The sequence below is a fragment of the Pecten maximus genome, chromosome 14 (genome assembly GCF_902652985.1).
Source record: "Pecten maximus chromosome 14, xPecMax1.1, whole genome shotgun sequence".
NCBI lineage: Eukaryota > Metazoa > Mollusca > Bivalvia > Pectinida > Pectinidae > Pecten > Pecten maximus.
The window spans coordinates 22,755,520-22,773,859 of record NC_047028.1 but is presented as its reverse complement, the minus strand read 5'-3'; the positions used below and the strand labels follow the sequence as shown (position 1 = coordinate 22,773,859).

Here is an 18,340-nt window from a genome sequence, read left to right as displayed (position 1 = left end):
TGATTGAGCTGTTTTCTATTAACGACATGGCCGTCATTTCGAAGAATTACGGTGATACGCGTCCGTAACCTTTTTGTTTATGTGTCAACAATAATTATCTTGATCTATATTTTGTGAAGAGGAGAGCTATGACTTTCTTCTCCTGATAATAAATGCAAACAATGTTCCTCAAACACGTTTGTTGACCAAATTAATCTCTGAATGAAGATCTCATAACCGATACTTTAAATGTACGCGTCAATTGTTTACAAGAGTGTTATCAGATATGTTCAGCCATCCAATGTACTCCAGGGGTTACGTCCATTTCAGCTCAGTGAGATCGATGAGCTATAGTGGAGCATCGAGGAAGTTGTTAAGCCATAAAGATACTATTAACTACGGCAGATATTTGTAATGTTAGAGTAACGTGCTACTTTCCCAAGCTGGAGTACAGTGGCCTGTCGAAACCGGACTTCATCTGGACAATATAATTTGCATCAGCATATAAAGATTTTATGAATTTGAAGTTGCTTCCGATTACCAATAGTGCATCAGCATCTGCCTTTTTGTTAATCTGGGCAACTAACACGACCGCGGTATACAAGTTCGTCCTGGACACTTTTTCGAGAAAAAAACTGTAGCACACGGTAAGTAAACAATCTAATACATTCAAATCAAATGTATTTACTTTTTTTTCTCTAAAATTTGACATTTGTTTGTTTTAAGTAATCTATTTTCAACCTAATATAGTGTTTAACGTATGCCATTAATTAAGAATAGCTTGATATTATTTTTAAAACAGCTATATCATCGAGATACCTTGCGGTAAGATTGATATCGGATCTATATTGGGTGCTATTCAATCTAAACATACTGGCTAACAGCTAAATTTGTATGAAACTCTTATAACACGGAGAATATTTAACATTAACGTCATACCAACAGCTATAGTCATTTAGAGACGGTCTTCCCTGTGTGAAATACTTGACTGTGGTGAGTGGTCCTTATGGCAGCACGGAAATGATGCCAACTTTATAGTGCTACCTCACTGAAACATAAGGGGATTTGGGATAAAAACATGACCTATTTTCGCATTTGTGGCTATTCATGCCCAGATTCTCCGAATACAGCAGAAAACTCTTAAACTGCGCTGATCAGTCCTTTCAAAATGGCACCGTGAAGTTGACCAGAAGTAACGTCACAAAGAGATGACGTCATGAATTATGCTACTGATTCCTGCACTTTTTGACACGCAATTTTCGATTATTTAGATATTGTTTATAAGTATATAAAATGCAATAAAAAGAAAATTGAACTTTTTCCCGTTTAATATAATATATATTTCACTCGTATGACAGAATATTTCGATATTTTTCAATCATGCTTCGCACTCGTGAAAATATCGATATTCTGTCACACTTGTGAAATAAGCGTCATCTTAAACGGGAAACCATTAAATATCCTCTATATATAATGGAGTTAATATACATGTAGACTCATTTCCTAAGTGTGGATCACACTTCATCCTACAGCTGTTCCGTCCTTCTATAGAATTAGTTAATGAAGCCAGTGGCCAGCGAGATGGGTAACCAATGGAGCGCAAAGAAATGTTATAATAAAAATGGAAGTGTCTTACTCTATCCAGAATAATCAATATGGTATCTTAGGGATATTGAATAAGCTTTATCGATATAAAAATTTTGAACCGCAGCCACTATGAAAAATGTCTCATGTAAAGTATGAAAATCCTCTAGGGCGTAGAGTCCTCATGCAGAGCTCAAAACAGTGTCAAAAGGTTAATACAGGACATACAAGGGAAAAGCGCATTTGAATATGAATGCTGTAACGCTCTACTCCCTTATCTTTATTGAAAAATGCCCCTGTTGGTTTGCCTGATTGGTTAGCGAACGGTAGCCTTTTAAACACATTGATAGTTGCTGATAAGAATGTCACTCGTACTGCCGTGATGCCGACAGAGTAATTAACAACTTCAATAACAGGACATCGTGGACTTTACTCAGCATAACTCGCATTGATCATCAAGTGAGTAATCTTTAAGGTATGTACCTGTAAGTGTTATTTACCAATATTTGAGATGCTTGAGTGTGATGTTTATATATGTGTTGTTTGGGTGTGATGTTTATACATGTGTTGTTTGGGTGTGATGTTTATACATGTGTTGTTTGGGTGTGATGTTTATATATGTGTCGTTTAGATGTGATGTTTATGCATGTGTTGTTTGGGAGTGATGTTTATACATGTGTTGTTTAGGTGTGATGTTTATATTTCTGGTTTTTGGGTGTGATGTTTATATATTTGTGTTGTTTGAGTGTGATGTTTATATATTTGTGATGTTTGAGTGTGACGTTTATATATTTGTGATGTTTGAGTGTGATGTTTATATATGTGTGTTGTTTGGGTGTGGTGTTTATACATGTGTTGTTTGGGTGTGATGTTTATGTATGTGTTGTTTGGGTGTGATGTTTATGTATGTGTTGTTTGGGTGTGATGTTTATACATGTGTTGTTTGGGTGTGATGTTTATATTTGTGGTTGTTGGGTGTGATGTGTATATATTTGTGATGTTTGAGTGTGATGTTTATATATTTGTGATGTTTGAGTGTGATGTTTATATTTGTGATGTTTGAGTGTGATGTATATATTTGTGAGGTTTGAGTGTGATGTTTATATATTTGTGATATTTGGGAGTGATGCTTATATTGATGTTTGAGTGTGATGATTATATTTGTGACGTATCAGTGTAATGTTGATATTTGCGATGTTTTAGTGTGATGTTTATATGTGTATTGTTTAAGTATGATGTTAATATGTTTATGTTTGTGATGTTTGGATGTTATATATGCTATATCCGTCTATCCTACACGTTGCCATACCATCAATGCATGTGAAGACCAATGTATTCATTATCCATGTATTCATTTTAATCTGGATTTGGTGATCTTATTAACATTATACTGGATGGATGAAAAGATGTTTACAATAGTCTATACCGGAAATACAATACGAAGCAAGTATATAACCGAACAGGTTTAATCCAACTTTTATGAATAGCAAGCCATAAACATATGTTGTTTTTATCTCGTATCGTATCGTCGTATGATATTTATTCAATTTTCCTTTTTAAATCATTATCTTTGATATAGAAGGAAACTTACTTGATTTGATAAAGTACACGAACTCCATGTTACTTTGTTTTGTAGAATTCACACCTTCGGAGTAAATTGCTTTGCCGGATCTCTATAAATATTTTATACATTTAATCAATAAAGTTTGTTGTTTTTTTATTCAAGATGGATTTCATTTTTTTTTTTTTTGTGAATGGTTCTCGTGTACGATTATAAAATTCGTTGAATACTTATTATATATAATTATACACTAATATAGAGAAAGCAAATGATAGTAATGTCTATCTTTGAATACCAAATGTGTCTGTGTCAGTATATCAAGAACACTTTAAGCCATAAAGAACAATGGTCTATACAATACGTCTTTACCTTAGGTTATTCGTTATCATATACTTTACTTGATTTTTATGTTTAGACGAGATTGTATGACAAGCCGCTGTAGAAAATAGAAGCATTTATTATTAGTCTATCTAAATATTACTCAATTGATATTGAGAATTCACATGTTAATATTACAATTTTTGACATGAAATACGATATGATTTCTCAATAAAATAACTGATATGTATGGGGTGTTTTTCTTCTAAATATGAATAAGTGCCTCTTTTTATCTAAAACAACCTGTCACAGGATTACTTTGCCGCTAAGTTGAACAGTTGTTCAAAATCGAGTTTTCGAAAGCAAACCTTAAATCTATAGCATATGAATAGTCTTGTGAAAAACCTTTTTTGTTAGTTGTAATAGATATTTCATATTATGACCGTACCATTACATCATCAGGCTATTTGCAACTTTCGAGGGGGTTTGCCCGCATCCATAGGCTACGTTGCAAGCTAAAATTGTTCGACCTTTCCTGTGGTTTTACAAACCCATCTATCAAAACGGTGATTACGCAATTTCTGAGTTCTGACTTGCGCTTGCTAGGTAGCGCGCCAATACGGGAGAACAAAATTTGACAAATCACTTTCATTTTATGGACGGGAAACCCTCCGAGACGAGTCCGGTCCTAACGTTGTGTCCTCATAATAACTGGAGTTTAGCGACACGTACGCGGTATTTAGGAAGCTTTCACATTTACACATTATTTAGTATAGTTTTGTGTACCGGATTTTCAAGATAAGATAAACAGTTATCTATATTGTTTAATTACGCCTGAAAGATGTCTATAACTACATTTCACGTAAATTTGAGATGTGGTACAGTACACAAGTCGATATCTGTATCTGTATTTATACTGGATATTGACTCCATTTTTAAAAAGTTCGCAAGTTGAAACTAACTCTAAAATTACACAAGAAAAAGAAACGGAACATTTAAATAATATATCAGGAACTTGGCATTATGTTAACGACATTATAAAAATCTGTTTAGATAAAAATGAAGCCGTCATATGCATTTCAATCTTTATAAAGATATGCTATTTTGTGTTTATAAGAACTATAATAAAACAAGTAACAATGTATATCCCAATCCGAACATGTTAATATGCAACAAACATTTCCCTGGAATCGACATAATCATGATGCAGAAGTCTAGACCACAGAGAAAGTAGTATGTGTAACAGCCCAGAAGAAATGAACCAGTGTAGTCTCTTAATTAATTAATTAATTAATACGTAATTCAACGTACAAGGTTTTCTCTGTGGAGTGCCCTCGGATTTCAACAATCAAACTTTGAAATACTTGTATGGAATAACAGACTATCTTGTTGGTCTTGATAAGAATATGTAGTGCAGTAAAGTTATATCGCACTACATTAAGATGTTTCAGTTATCAGGCTTTCTTGTACGTGTATAGAGTCAAATCTGATCAAACAAATGTCCTTTTTACATGCTATAAGCACTTGTGAACACGATGGCAACACATGAGCTGTTTGTTTTTCCCAGAGACATGCATTTACTTCAAGAAACTATATGTCAACAGCCAGACCCATGGGCAGCCATGATACATATAACATTACTTTGATCAAGAAAGGTTTATAAACTATCACAGGAATGGTCATGAAATGTTATCTGGAGCCTATCCGTGGAGTGTGTTATAGCCATTTACAATAAATGGCTTGGAGCTATCAGGTAGTGGCATGCTGTAAAAGTTGGATTATAGATATTCTACAATCCGAAATACTTGAAGACCAAACTCACGGTCGTTTACCTGTCGGTCAGTCAGTAATCTTTTACATATTATAACTGTAGTCAGACTGAATAGTAAGTCTATTGGAATATGGTTATTCGAGGAAATCACTCATACCTGTCGCATACAAATGTCAGTCACCATGATGCCCATATTATTTATCAACACGTACACTCATTTCCTGAATGTTCTATCGACTTTGAATCCTTAATGTTCAGCTTATTATATTACGTAGTCATAAATGAACTCGGGTCTGTCACCAATTGAGGACGGTCGTTTTGAGGCAATATCATATATACTGTTGAGCACAACATTAAAAAAAAACACTTTTTTATCAACTAGGGATGTACTAATAACGTAATTGAAATTATTCCGATCTGGATGAAATGATGGTGATCAGTTATGAATTGATGAAGTTCCGACCAGATCGAAATGTCAAAAAAGTAACCTAAAAATCTATTCCAAATTCTATACAGATATTTTTGTTTGTTTGGTTTATCGCCCGGTGACTTGCCTGATGAGAGGTGTGGCTTTCTCCACTTGAGAATAAATGTAAACAGTGTTTAACAAGCATGCTGTTGGCCAAAATAAAATCTGGATAAAATTGTATTTTATGACATTAGCAAACACGCTGCTGGCTCTGACAAGGGCCATACTGACATAAATACATTTATATGTTGTATATTGTTTCTAAACTGTGATGAATATGTGATGTCTATGTCATTCTACACTAATGTCCATGTATTCATTATGTGATGGCTTTACGACTTTCTGTGACCTTTTGTAAAATACATTTCTGTCTTGATAAAGAGGCGGGTCGCCTGAACAAGGTAGCAATTTACTTGATTGCAATTCTTGATATACCAATACTAAAGCAAATGTCATATAATTGTAAATACACATACTAAGATAGGACAATAAATGCATACACGATTCTAATTCCCATTCCTGTGTTGAGGTCTCACTTTCTGCCATACACGTCTCGGTCCCTGCGGCTTAACTACGTCAACGGTCAGACGTGGCTAATATGTCCTCTAATGGGTGTCGATATCTAGATCGAATTCAGAGCAATTATAGATAGTTTATGGGTTGTGATCTGACTTACTTTACTATGAGTGAATTGAAGAGATGCATATGATAGTCTCATACACATGCATTAATCCTGCGGTTGCCATAAAGTGACTTGGTCAAAGGATTGGGTGAATTGAAGGGATGATCATTGTCTCATACACATGTATAATAGCTACGGTTGCCATAGTGATGTGGTCAAAGGATTATACAAAATACAGACCAATTAATAGTACCTATTAATATGGATTTATGAAAACCCAGTAGATCCCTGCCAGGTGGATATCACATTTCATTCTATAGCTGTTCCGTCCTTCTAAAGGAACAGTCAGGTTAAGGTATTGGCCAGCGATGTGGAATTCTAGAAAGGAAGTAAGAGATATCGAGCGGGCGAAAAAAATAATGATAAAAAAGGAAGTGCCTTAACCTATCCAGAATAATCAATATGGTATGTTAGGGATATTGAATAAGATTTATAGGACACGAAACCGTCGCCATTATTCGTGACAAATCCACTGGGGCTTAATGTCTTCCAACAGAGGTCAACCCAGGCAATATCACAAAAATTCAAGTGATATACATGGGGATAATGCATTTAAATGTGTATATTGGAAAATGTCTCCGGGGGTTTGCCTGATTGGGTATCACACAGTAGTCTATAAATACATTTATAGTAGATGATAAGAATGTCACTCGTACTGCCGTGATGTATGGACAGTAATAAACAGCTACAATAACAAGACACCGTGGACTTTACTCAGGATAACTCGCATTGATCATCAAGTGAGTAATCTTTGTGGTATGTACCTGTAAGTGTTATTTACCAATATTTGAGATGCTTGAGTGTGATATTTATATATATGTGATGTTTGAGTGTGAGGTTTACATATTTGTGATATTTGAGTGTGAGGTTCATTTATATATGTGATGTTTGAGTGTGAGGTTCATTTATATATGTGATGTTTCAGCGTGACGTTTATATATGTGGTGTTTGAGCTTAAGGTTTATATTGTGATGCTTAACTGTGAGGTTTTATATCTTTGTGATGTTTGAGTGTGAGGTTTATATTTGTGATGTTTGGGTAGGATGGTCATAATTTTGACGTTTGGATGTGATGTTTACATTTGTAATAGTTAAATGTGATGTTTATATTGTTTGGGTGTGATGTTTATATTTGTATTGTTTGTGTGTGATGTTGATATATTTGTGATGTTTGAGTGTGATGTTTATATAGTTGTGATGTTTGAGTGTGATGTTTATATAGTTGTGATGTTTGAGTGTGATGTTTATATAGTTGTGATGTTTGAGTGTGATGTTGATATATTTGTGATGTTTGAGTATGATGTTTATATATTTGTGATGTTTGAGTGTGAGGTGTATATAGTTGTGATGTTTGAGTGTGATGGTTATATATTTGTGATGTTTGAGTGTGAGGTGTATATAGTTGTGATGTTTGAGTGTGATGTTGATATATTTGTGATGTTTGAGTGTGAGGTTTATATATTTGAGATGTTTGACTGTGATGTTTATATAGTTGTGATGTTTGAGTGTGATGTTTATGTTTGTGATGATTGAGTGTGATGTTTGAGTTTGATGTTGATATATTTGTGATGTTTGAGTGTGATGTTTATATATTTGTGATGTTTGAGTGTGAGGTTTATATATTTGTGATGTTTAAGTGTGAGGTTTATATATTTGTGATGTTTGGGTGTGATGTTTGAGTTTGATGTTTATATATTTGTGATGTTTGAGTTTGATGTTTATATACTTGTGATGTTTGAGTATGATGTTTATATATTTGTGATGTTTGAGTATGATGTTTATATATTTGTGATGTTTAAGTGTGAGGTTTATATATTTGTGATGTTTAAGTATGATGTTTTATATTTGTTATGTTTGAGAGTGTGTTTATGCTATATCCGTCTATCCTACACGTTGACATACCACCCGTCCATGTAAAGACCAATGTTTCCATTCCCCGCGTATTTCATTTTAATTTGGATATGAATATTTCATTACTATTATACAGGATGGATGAAAAGGTGTTTACAATAGTCTATACCGGAAATACAATATGAAGCAAGTATATAACCGAACAGGGTAAATCAAACATTTATGAACCGCAAGCCAGTCATATATTTTCGATGTTGTATCGCCTGATATAATTTTCATGCAGCATTATATTTTTGTTAAAATCATTCTCCTGGGGATAGAAGGAAACCGAACTACTCATTTTGGTAAAAAAAAAAAAACCGCAGTATTAATTGACGAATGAATATTTAATACTTTATCTTCTGTTGATATATTTTTCATGGAATTGTATATATTCAATTAAATTTAAGATGTACAGTTCTCGCATATTAAAGACTTTGTGGTATCTTTATCATATAGAGGTTACACTACGAGGCGTAGTTGTACACGATATTTCTTTCACTCGACTTTTTTGTACTTAAAAAAAAATCCCGAGAGTGAACACAATTACATATACTGTACAGCAACCATGAGTTTGTGTGACCTGTTTCTAACACAATAGAAAAGCTGCAAAATCAACTGTGAATTACTTCATGTGCGTAATAATGTCCGGGACATTGTGATGTGGCCTTCAACTGTTAGCCAATCAAATAGCATTTAGAGTTTATACCACATTTGGTATAAACGAATGTTATTTAACAGTTTTAATGATTATTTCCTGCCTTTTGGATTCGAATAACCCTTGCCTATGGTGATTGAAACATAATTATACACTAATATTGAGAAAACGAATTGTTATCTATCTTTGAATAAAAATCGTGCCATGAAGATGACAACACTTTTAGCGATAAGGAAAGGTCAATAGTTGTAACGCAATACGTTTTTATTTGAGGTCATTCTCTATCTCACACTTAACTTGATGTTTATAAGACGAGATTGTATAGCAAGTCGTTACAGAAAGAAGAACATTCATCAATATTGAATCTAAAAATAAATATAAATACTGAGAATTCACTTGTTAATATCACAGTTATGGTAAATTAACTGATATATTAATACAAAACCACAAAACAAACACAAAGGGAAATAAATAAATAAATAAAAAACAAGAAACTAAAAAAAATATAACATTAATGATGTTGTTCAATATTGATAAATGCCTATTTTTATCCTCAACAACTTGTCATAGCATTACTTTGCTTTTAAGTTGAACATTATGTATAGAAATTATTAGATGGCCATCATTGAATAACAATGAGATATGTTCATATTACTGGTACTAATGATTTTGCCTTAATTTTGCTTACTTTCATTTTTAGCTTCAGTTTGCAAGTGTGCCTAGCTTTAGCTATAGTACAGTTAAACTTCTAACATACCACGGGTGACCAGGGTTCACTACCGTTAGATATCTCTACGCCTGTGTATTTATTGCATCTCAGAAAACCAGTGCGTTTAATCTATTTTCAGTATGACAATATTTGTTGTAGCAAGTACCTCTAATAAGGAATAATGTCAACCAAATGTTACTGGTTATAAAGGGTTATTTATAATAGGAAACTAATGTTAAACTTAAAAAAAGGCAGATGCCTACAGATTCCCACAAAAAGTTGGATTATGGATGATCTACAATCCTAAATTCTTGAAGCCCCAACTCACGGTCGGCTGTCTGCCCCTCAGTAGCATTTTTATGCATGCTCCACATAAAACTAAAACCAATGATTGAATTGAAAAGGCCATCTTATACAAGATGACAATTTATTATAGAAACATGGGAATTATTATCATCAGAAATATTTTGAAAAGCTCATCATAAGATGGCTAATTCTGCATCAGTATTAGAACAAAATACAAATTGTATAACAATTTACATACTTAGGTGGGTATTCGACATAATTACGTCAAAATACAAACCGTATGACAATAATCTTAAGTGGGTATTCGACAGAATTACACCGAAATAGAACAAAATACAAATTGAATGACAATTTACATCATGAGTGGATATTTGGCAGAATTACCCAAAACCGTATTACTTGTAAAAGGGTGGAGTGAGGGTGGGCTTCGAAATAGCTTAATTTTAGATTTAGTTCTATATGCGTAAAAACAAAATGGCGATGATGAAAACAAATTTTCAAGTGAAGAAAAGTAAACAGCAAATCACCGACCAGCAAGTGCTGTATGCTCTGGGGCCCCCAACGGGATAAAAAGGCCCCATAAAGGGACATAACCCAAACAGAATAAAATTACAAAAGAAAATTAATGTGTTACAGCATAAAATCAGCTATTTGCATAGCTTGCATTTATGCATGCTCCACATAAAACTAAAACCAATGATTGAATTGAAAAGGCCATCTTATACAAGATGACAATTTATTATAGAAACACGAAAATTATTATCATCAGACATATTTTGAAAAGCTCATCATAAGATGGCTAATTCCGCATCAGTATTAGAACAAAATACAAATTGTATGACAATTTACATCCTTAGGTGGGTATTCGACAGAATTACGCCACACAGCAAACAATTGTATGTATCATTACTACTGTACTGACTGTTAAGTCTGATGGAATATGGCTATTCAAAGTAATAACTCATAACCGTCACACATCAACGTCAGTCATCATAACATCCATATTATTATCAATAACACGTACACTCCTAAACTGAAGGTCCTATAGACTTTTGGATCCTTACTGTTCGGCTTATTACGTCACTTTGTCATAAATGGTACTCGGGTCTGTCGCTTATTGAGGACGGTCCCCTTAAGACAATATTATATATTTTGTTGAACAAAACCGCTAACGAAAGGAACTAAATTATCAACTTGGGTTGTACTAGTGAATGTGAACTTTATTCACTTAAAAACAATTGCGAAACAAGTTTTATCAGCTTATATCAATCACGCCTGTTGGCCTTGATGGGCGTGTCCGTCTAGTCTTACTGTGGGAGAAAAACCAAGGTACCCAGGGAAACCCCATGTGGTTGGGGAGATGACCCCTATACCTTTGTACATGCGATCACGGAATCAATCCCCGGCATTCTAGATGAAAGGCAAGTGTGTTAACACTGTGCTATTGGACCACCCCTACTAGCTAATATTAGAAATGTAATTGAAATTAGCCTGATCTGGATATGAAAGTACGGCAATCAGTTATAAATTGATGGAGTTCCAGCTAGATTGAAATAAGTAGCTTTAATAAATCATTTTTTATAAATTCCACAAAGAAATATTTGTTTGTTTGGTTTATCACCCCGTGAATAGCCAGGGTCATTTTGAGGCCGTGTCTACCAGGACGTAGTTGGTGACCACCTCACTGAACAACATACGGGAAGTCTGCTGCATGCCATCTATAGCAATTAGGGTAAAGTGTTTAGCCTAAGGACAACACCAAGTACGATGGCCCGTATCAGCTGTCAAATTACAACTACGTGATTGAAGTTGTTGTACAAATACTAAATTGGCAACGTCTACATGCCAACTTACTCAAACGGTCATGTACACTTTGTCAAGTTACTCATGTACAACTACTCAAGAGTAAACGGTCATGTACACTTTGTAAAGCTACTCATGTACTACTTATCTATGAGTAAGTTGACATGTACACTTTGTCATTTTATTATCTGTACAACAACTTCAATTACGTAGTTTTAATTTGTCGGCTGATACGGGCCATCGTAACCAAGACAGCACAGACCAGTCCGGTTTTTAGCTTCCCGAGAAACACAATCGGCCACGGGTAGGGAGTGTCAAACGACCCACTTCCGGCCATCATATGAGGTAACATAAATAAGTGACAAAAACAGTTATCTATAAACACACAAAACGATAGTTAAGGAACTGATGGCGGAGATCTCTAAAATATCGAAGTGAACAAAAGTCAATTCTTATTTCGAACATTATCATGACAATGCCTTGTGTGGATGCCAACTTACAGGTACATTCTGAACTTTGATTTCCATAAATAAATGACTATATACTGTTGATTTTGCAGCAATGGCGTCGAAATCGTTCGCCTCCTACCTTATACGATACCGCTCCAGAAACGTGAGGCTTTGGATGTTAGTAGCAGTAGCGCTTGGATCACTCTTCTTTATCCGTCCTTTTCGTATGAACAACGGCACGTGGTCACCTTCACCAACAGCCTTCAATCGTACGTGGTGGGACGCCAAGTCTCTCCCGGTATGTATAACATGGAAAACAAACACTTCTGTATAACAAAGATCAGTATTGCTTTGTTGAAAAATGAAATGAAAGAAATGTAGCTGATAGTATAAATCCACGAACACAAGCATTCACGAAAGGCGAACATATTCCTTTCTTGGAAAAATAAGATTAAAAAAAAAGATATTTATTGCATTTTTGCCAGTGAAATATAGCAATTTATCACACTCATTAAACTTATACTTTCACTGCAGCGATGAGATTTCGTAGGGAAAATATAAATTTTGTAGTGAAAATATACGTTTTTCGTTTTTGACCAATCAGAGCGAACATTTGTATTAATCTCATTGAAACTTGCTTCGCATTCGTGAAAATAGCGATATTCTGTCATACTCGTGAAATATATGTTATATTAAATGGGAAACCATTCAATATCCTCTATACATTAATGATAAGACACTATATTAAGCAGATTTGTTTTACGTGAACAAATGATACTTTTCATACATTCGAAAACAAATTTGCCCTTCAAATTTGTCTTGACTATACCCTTCAAATTTGTCTTGACTATACTACAATTGTTTGAAAAGATTTTTTAAATAGTCTACTATGGGCACCATGCAATATTGTAAAGACAATGCTTACTATCCATAAATTGACTAGAATGAGAATGGTATCATGGAGATATAACAAAACAAATAAACAAATAAATAAATAAAAGGAGTGTAATCCAGTTTTTTTTACAAATAGCTCCATAACATAAATTACAGTCATTAAAAAGCGATGTTATTTACGTTAAGTAGTGATAACAAATCTAATAAGCCATTGAAAATGCTTGTTATAAGCAAAATCTAATTATTGTACTTTCACAGAAAGGGTTGGTTTCTTCTAAGTGTCATGCAATTGGAACTACCAAACAAAACGTGAGTATGATCGAGAGCCTGAAAAAGACTCTACAGATACGTGAAGGACCACCCCCGGACAAGGACGAACTTTGCAGTATGTCGTTTGAGGATCTTGAGCTGTATTATCACACGTACGTAATCCAACTGTTGTTTCAGGGGAGTATTTCTTGTAAATAGGACGTCACAAGTTCTGAATGATATCATTTAAAGGCGTTTATCCCACACGACCAATTCTTATACGCAAGCTAGAATGTTTTTAAAAATATAAAATAATTCAGTTTCTTCCGAAACCGTATTATTGCGAAATTACATTAGTTATATTATAACCGAGCCGATATATTTATGACTGTTAAAGATGTACACATAGTTAGAATGAATCAAAGTTAAGCGTTGACCATGTGCCTCCTCGGTGTGTGTGTTTGTTTTTTTTTACAATGTGATAATCAATTTAAAGGTACTTAAGTGCGATCCAGAACCCGTGTAAACGATCTGTGCGCATGGGTAGTACTTTGGATGGAGGATGGGACGTGTGTGGTGAACAAACAAAAATCAAACAGAATTCCTGTCTTGTTTATTCATTTGGGTAAGGAACACTTTCTTACATTATATTGATATTCATGTTGCTCTGTCTACTATATTGATACTTTTGTTCCTTTGTCTACTATATTGATACTTTTGTTCCTTTGTCTACTATATTGATATTTTTGTTCCTTTGTCTACTATATTGATACTTTTGTTCTTTTGTCTATTATATTGATACTTTTGTTCATTTGTCTATTATATTGATACTTTTGTTCCTTTGTCTATTATATTGATACTTTTGTTCCTTTGTCTATTATATTGATACTTTTGTTCCTTTGTCTATTATATTGATACTTTTGTTCCTTTGTCTATTATATTGATATTTTTGTTCCTTTGTCTATTATATTGATACTTACGTTTCTTTGTCTATTATATGAGAGTTCCTTTGTCTATTATTGATACTTTTGTTCTTTGTCTATTATATTGATACTTTTGTTCTTTTGTCTATTATATTGATACTTTGTTCCTTTGTCTATTATATTGATATTTTTGTTCCTTTGTCTATTATATTGATACTTACGTTTCTTTGTCTATTATATTGATACCTAAGTTCTTTTGTCTAATATATTAACACATATGTTCTATTGATACCCGAGTTTCTTTGTCTAATATATCAATATATGTTCCTTTGTCTTATATATTAATATATATTGAGCTTAAGTATACAAATCCCTATGTTCCTTTGTCTATCATACTGATACTTACGTTCCTTTGTCTATTATATTGATACCTTTAATTGTTTTGTTGTCTATTATTTTAATGCCTTTCTTCCTTTTTTTCTTTACTAAATACACCTCTTTTATCGACTTTCATATTTATTTGTCATTCACAGAATACAGTTTGACTTTTCATTTGACGATGAAATGGCGTCGGTGTTTGGATGTGAAGTACATTCATTTGATCCAAGGTAGGTAACTCATTCTGACGCAGATTTTGAGTAAAGTGTCTGTACCATGAATGTTCTAAATTTTATTCAGTTTCAATTTTCGTATTTAAATAGCTTACCTGTTATCCCTATCTTACTCTTATTTCCCAGCATGCATCAAAAGGATCACATGCACAACCCGTCAGTTTTTTTCCACGCCACTGGCATTTCTGATTACAATGGTATCAGTAAAGATATGGCAGGTTGGAAAATGCGGACGTTCAAAGCTATCCGCGAGGAGTTGAACCATATCAGGGTAAGTGATGGACTGGAGTGATAACGTCAAAGACATGGATGGGGGTTTGGTAATTGTGTGACAGAGTGTGTGTGGTGGTGGTGGTGGTGGTGGTGGTGTGGGGTGGGGCTTACAATAGCAAAAGATTTGACAAAAGCAAAAGGAATGGAAACCAATTCTAAAGTGGGAGAGACAGAGGGACGACTTTTGTAGCTTTACAGAATTTAGGATTTTACAATAGTACAGTGTAAAGAGGAGGACTTGCCCACCGTAACGTGGGAGCGACAGGGGTACGACTCCCCTTGCCTGACAGAAATTTGACAGAGTTAGCCATATGGTAGAGGAGAGGTATACAAGCTGATAATTCATCAAGAATAAAATAGGGACCAATTTTACTATAACAAAGGGTGTTTCAGGCAATCCAAGCAATCGTAGTAACATCTCAGAGACAATGATATGGGAATATTAATCTATATACAGCAGATCTATAGAGGTCAGGGGTTATAACAAAAGAAAGTTGATTATATAGTAAAGGGTTAATAAGAGGGAGACTTACCATGGCGAAAAGATAGGTCTTAAGGTGTAAAGAATGGGGAGTAGTAACATAAAAAAGAAAGGTGTCCGATACATGTAGATGGAAGGACGTAATTGCGTATTAAATATTAAATTATGTATGTCATATTTGAATTCATCTGAATGTACATTACGTTCTTATGAAATCCAATAACGAAAATTATGAAATTCATTACTTATGGGGAAATAAACCTCTCATGATCTAGGTTTTCACACATCTTTTGGCCAATTGTAAGTTTCCTCGTGTCATCAACACGATTCCTAGATGAGCCCTAGGAAGACGAAATAGGTTCATGGTGATTTTTGGCTCTGGTGTGTATGAATATGCTAATATCATGTGTAAAGACCGTAAATCATAGGTGATGTTGGTATACTCCCATCATGAGAAAAGAGAAAACATTTTCAATGGCGTATTTAATAAGAGGCAACGTTAACGTTTTCAATTTACATTTTACACCGATTTTTTAACTTGTCTCTTTTCATTACAGCGCAGCCCCGACGTCGTTAAGATGGATATAGAAAGCTGGGAATGGAGTGTCTTGCCCGACATGTTGAAGTCTTCACAACTTACTGGCATCAAACAACTTCTAGTAGAATTTCACGCAAACACCGATAGTCACATAAAGGAATTTTGGATTCATAGGCTCTTGATACTACGTGACCTGTATCTGGAGGGGTATCGTATATTCTGGGTGGGACGCAACATGATGTGTACCTACACGTCACCAGTTCTAAACCGTAAACTATATGGATGTTATGAAATCTCATTCGTCAAGACAAGATAACACCATTATAGGTTATGAAAGTACACGTAGTTAGGGATTGCTTAAGGAGAATCATAAGAAAGGATAGATGCGCATGTGGAAAATAAAATCATCAAACAGAGGGATACTAGGATTGGCTTAGAATGGTTGGATGCGTTGTGAGATAAAATCACAAAGGACAGAGCGACACTAGGATTGGTTGTGAACGGATGGAAAAGTGGAGAAATAATTCACAAAGAACAGAGCGACACTAGGATGGGTTGTGAACGGATGGATACGTGAAGAAATAATTCACAAAGAACAGAGCGACACTAGGATGGGTTGTGAATGGATGGAAAAGTGGAGAAATAATTCACAAAGAACAGAGCGACACTAGGATGGGTTGTAAACGGATGGATACGTGAAGAATAATTCACAAAGAACAGAGCGACACTAGGATGGGTTGTAAACGGATAGATACTTCGAGAGATAAAATCACAAAGGACAGTGCGACAATAGGATTGGTTGTGAATGGATGGATACGTGAAGAAATAATTCACAAAGAACAGAGCGACACTAGGATGGGGTGTGAATGGATGGATACGTGGAGAAATAATTCACAAAGAACATAGCGACACTAGGATGGGTTGTGAATGGATGGATACGTGAAGAAATAATTCACAAAGAACAGAGCGACACTAGGATGGGTTGTGAATGGATGGATACGTGGGGAGGCAAAATAACAAAGGATAGAGCGACACTCGAATGGGTTGTTAACGGATAGATACTTCGAGAGATAAAATCACAAAGGACAGTGCTAGAGCGACACTCGGATTGCTTGTGAACGAATGGATACATGGGGAGACAAAATCCCAAAGGATAGAGCGACACAAAACCAGATGGAATGGAAAAAACCACAAAGGACGCAAATATACTCAAATGGGAAGGTGAACAAATGGTTGGAAAATAATAAAAACATGGCAGATGAACAATTTCTTAGATAGGGAATAATAAGAATACAAAGGAGTACATTCTCTGAAAAGGAAGTGTATATTTTGGCAAGTGGAGAATTCACACACAGGTATTGCACAGAAATGGACATATCCATACACGAGTCGAACAGGTTCAAACAGATACTCGGACCATAGCATTCCGATCAATCAGAGCTACTTCCCTTAGTTTCGTGTTTGTCATTAGTTGCTATCCAGCTGATTTGGGGCCGCGAATTAAAATAACTACATGTATAGTCAAACCAGAACGACCGGTCGCGTTGACCTTTTCGTGGAATATTCAAAGTGGGTAGTTCCATTTGTTCACAGGTGTGTTAACAAAACATATTGATTAGGAGTACTACTGTGTATCATTTATTTTTGATGCATGTTTTACACATATTCAAGTAAATAGACCAGTATAAATACAAATGATGCAGGTGATGATAAGGTTTGTTACATTATAAACAACTAACAGATATACAAGTATATATTCAAAGCACCTATTTCCCCTAAATGAATAACCTCGTCTGTAATCACTATGCTAATCAAAGTTCAACACGACAGGTCATTCTGGTCGGACTATACATGAATGTTGCGATATACAGATACGACCGTTTTTACTTCCCTGGTCTCATTTTGTGTGCTTGACATTACATGGATTTGATATAGATTTACATGATGTTTGTCATTCGATGAACGGAATCTAGCCTAGCTTTTCTTCTGTGTTTATATTAAATCATTCACGTGACCAAAAGAAAAAGGCGGTTGAATTAATCGCTGAAACTGTGATAGCATCCGCAAACTATTTTTTTAATTGAATTACATGTATATGTATATATGTATTTCAAGTAGGAATTATTCATATATGCGGAGAAAAGTGTTTTACATGTTTATAAGAAATTTCAATTAAATCTTTTTTGAAATTAC

General features: G+C 34.6%; 1 protein-coding gene across 2 annotated transcripts; it reads left to right on the top strand.

The window, feature by feature from the left end:
* The first annotated feature begins 303 nt into the window (after positions 1-303).
* On the top strand, positions 304-18,340 carry LOC117342679 (methyltransferase-like protein 24). 2 transcript variants are annotated; one of them, XM_033904883.1, is made up of 7 exons: positions 304-626; positions 12,289-12,476; positions 13,331-13,494; positions 13,818-13,946; positions 14,778-14,852; positions 14,982-15,126; positions 16,167-18,340. In XM_033904883.1, exons 2-7 carry the CDS (start codon positions 12,291-12,293, stop codon positions 16,461-16,463), a joined length of 996 nt encoding a protein of 331 aa, XP_033760774.1. In that variant the 5' UTR covers positions 304-626; positions 12,289-12,290; the 3' UTR covers positions 16,464-18,340. The 2 variants fall into 2 exon arrangements, with proteins under 2 accessions (XP_033760774.1, XP_033760775.1); XM_033904884.1 differs by lacking the exon at positions 304-626 and adding an exon at positions 6,342-7,104.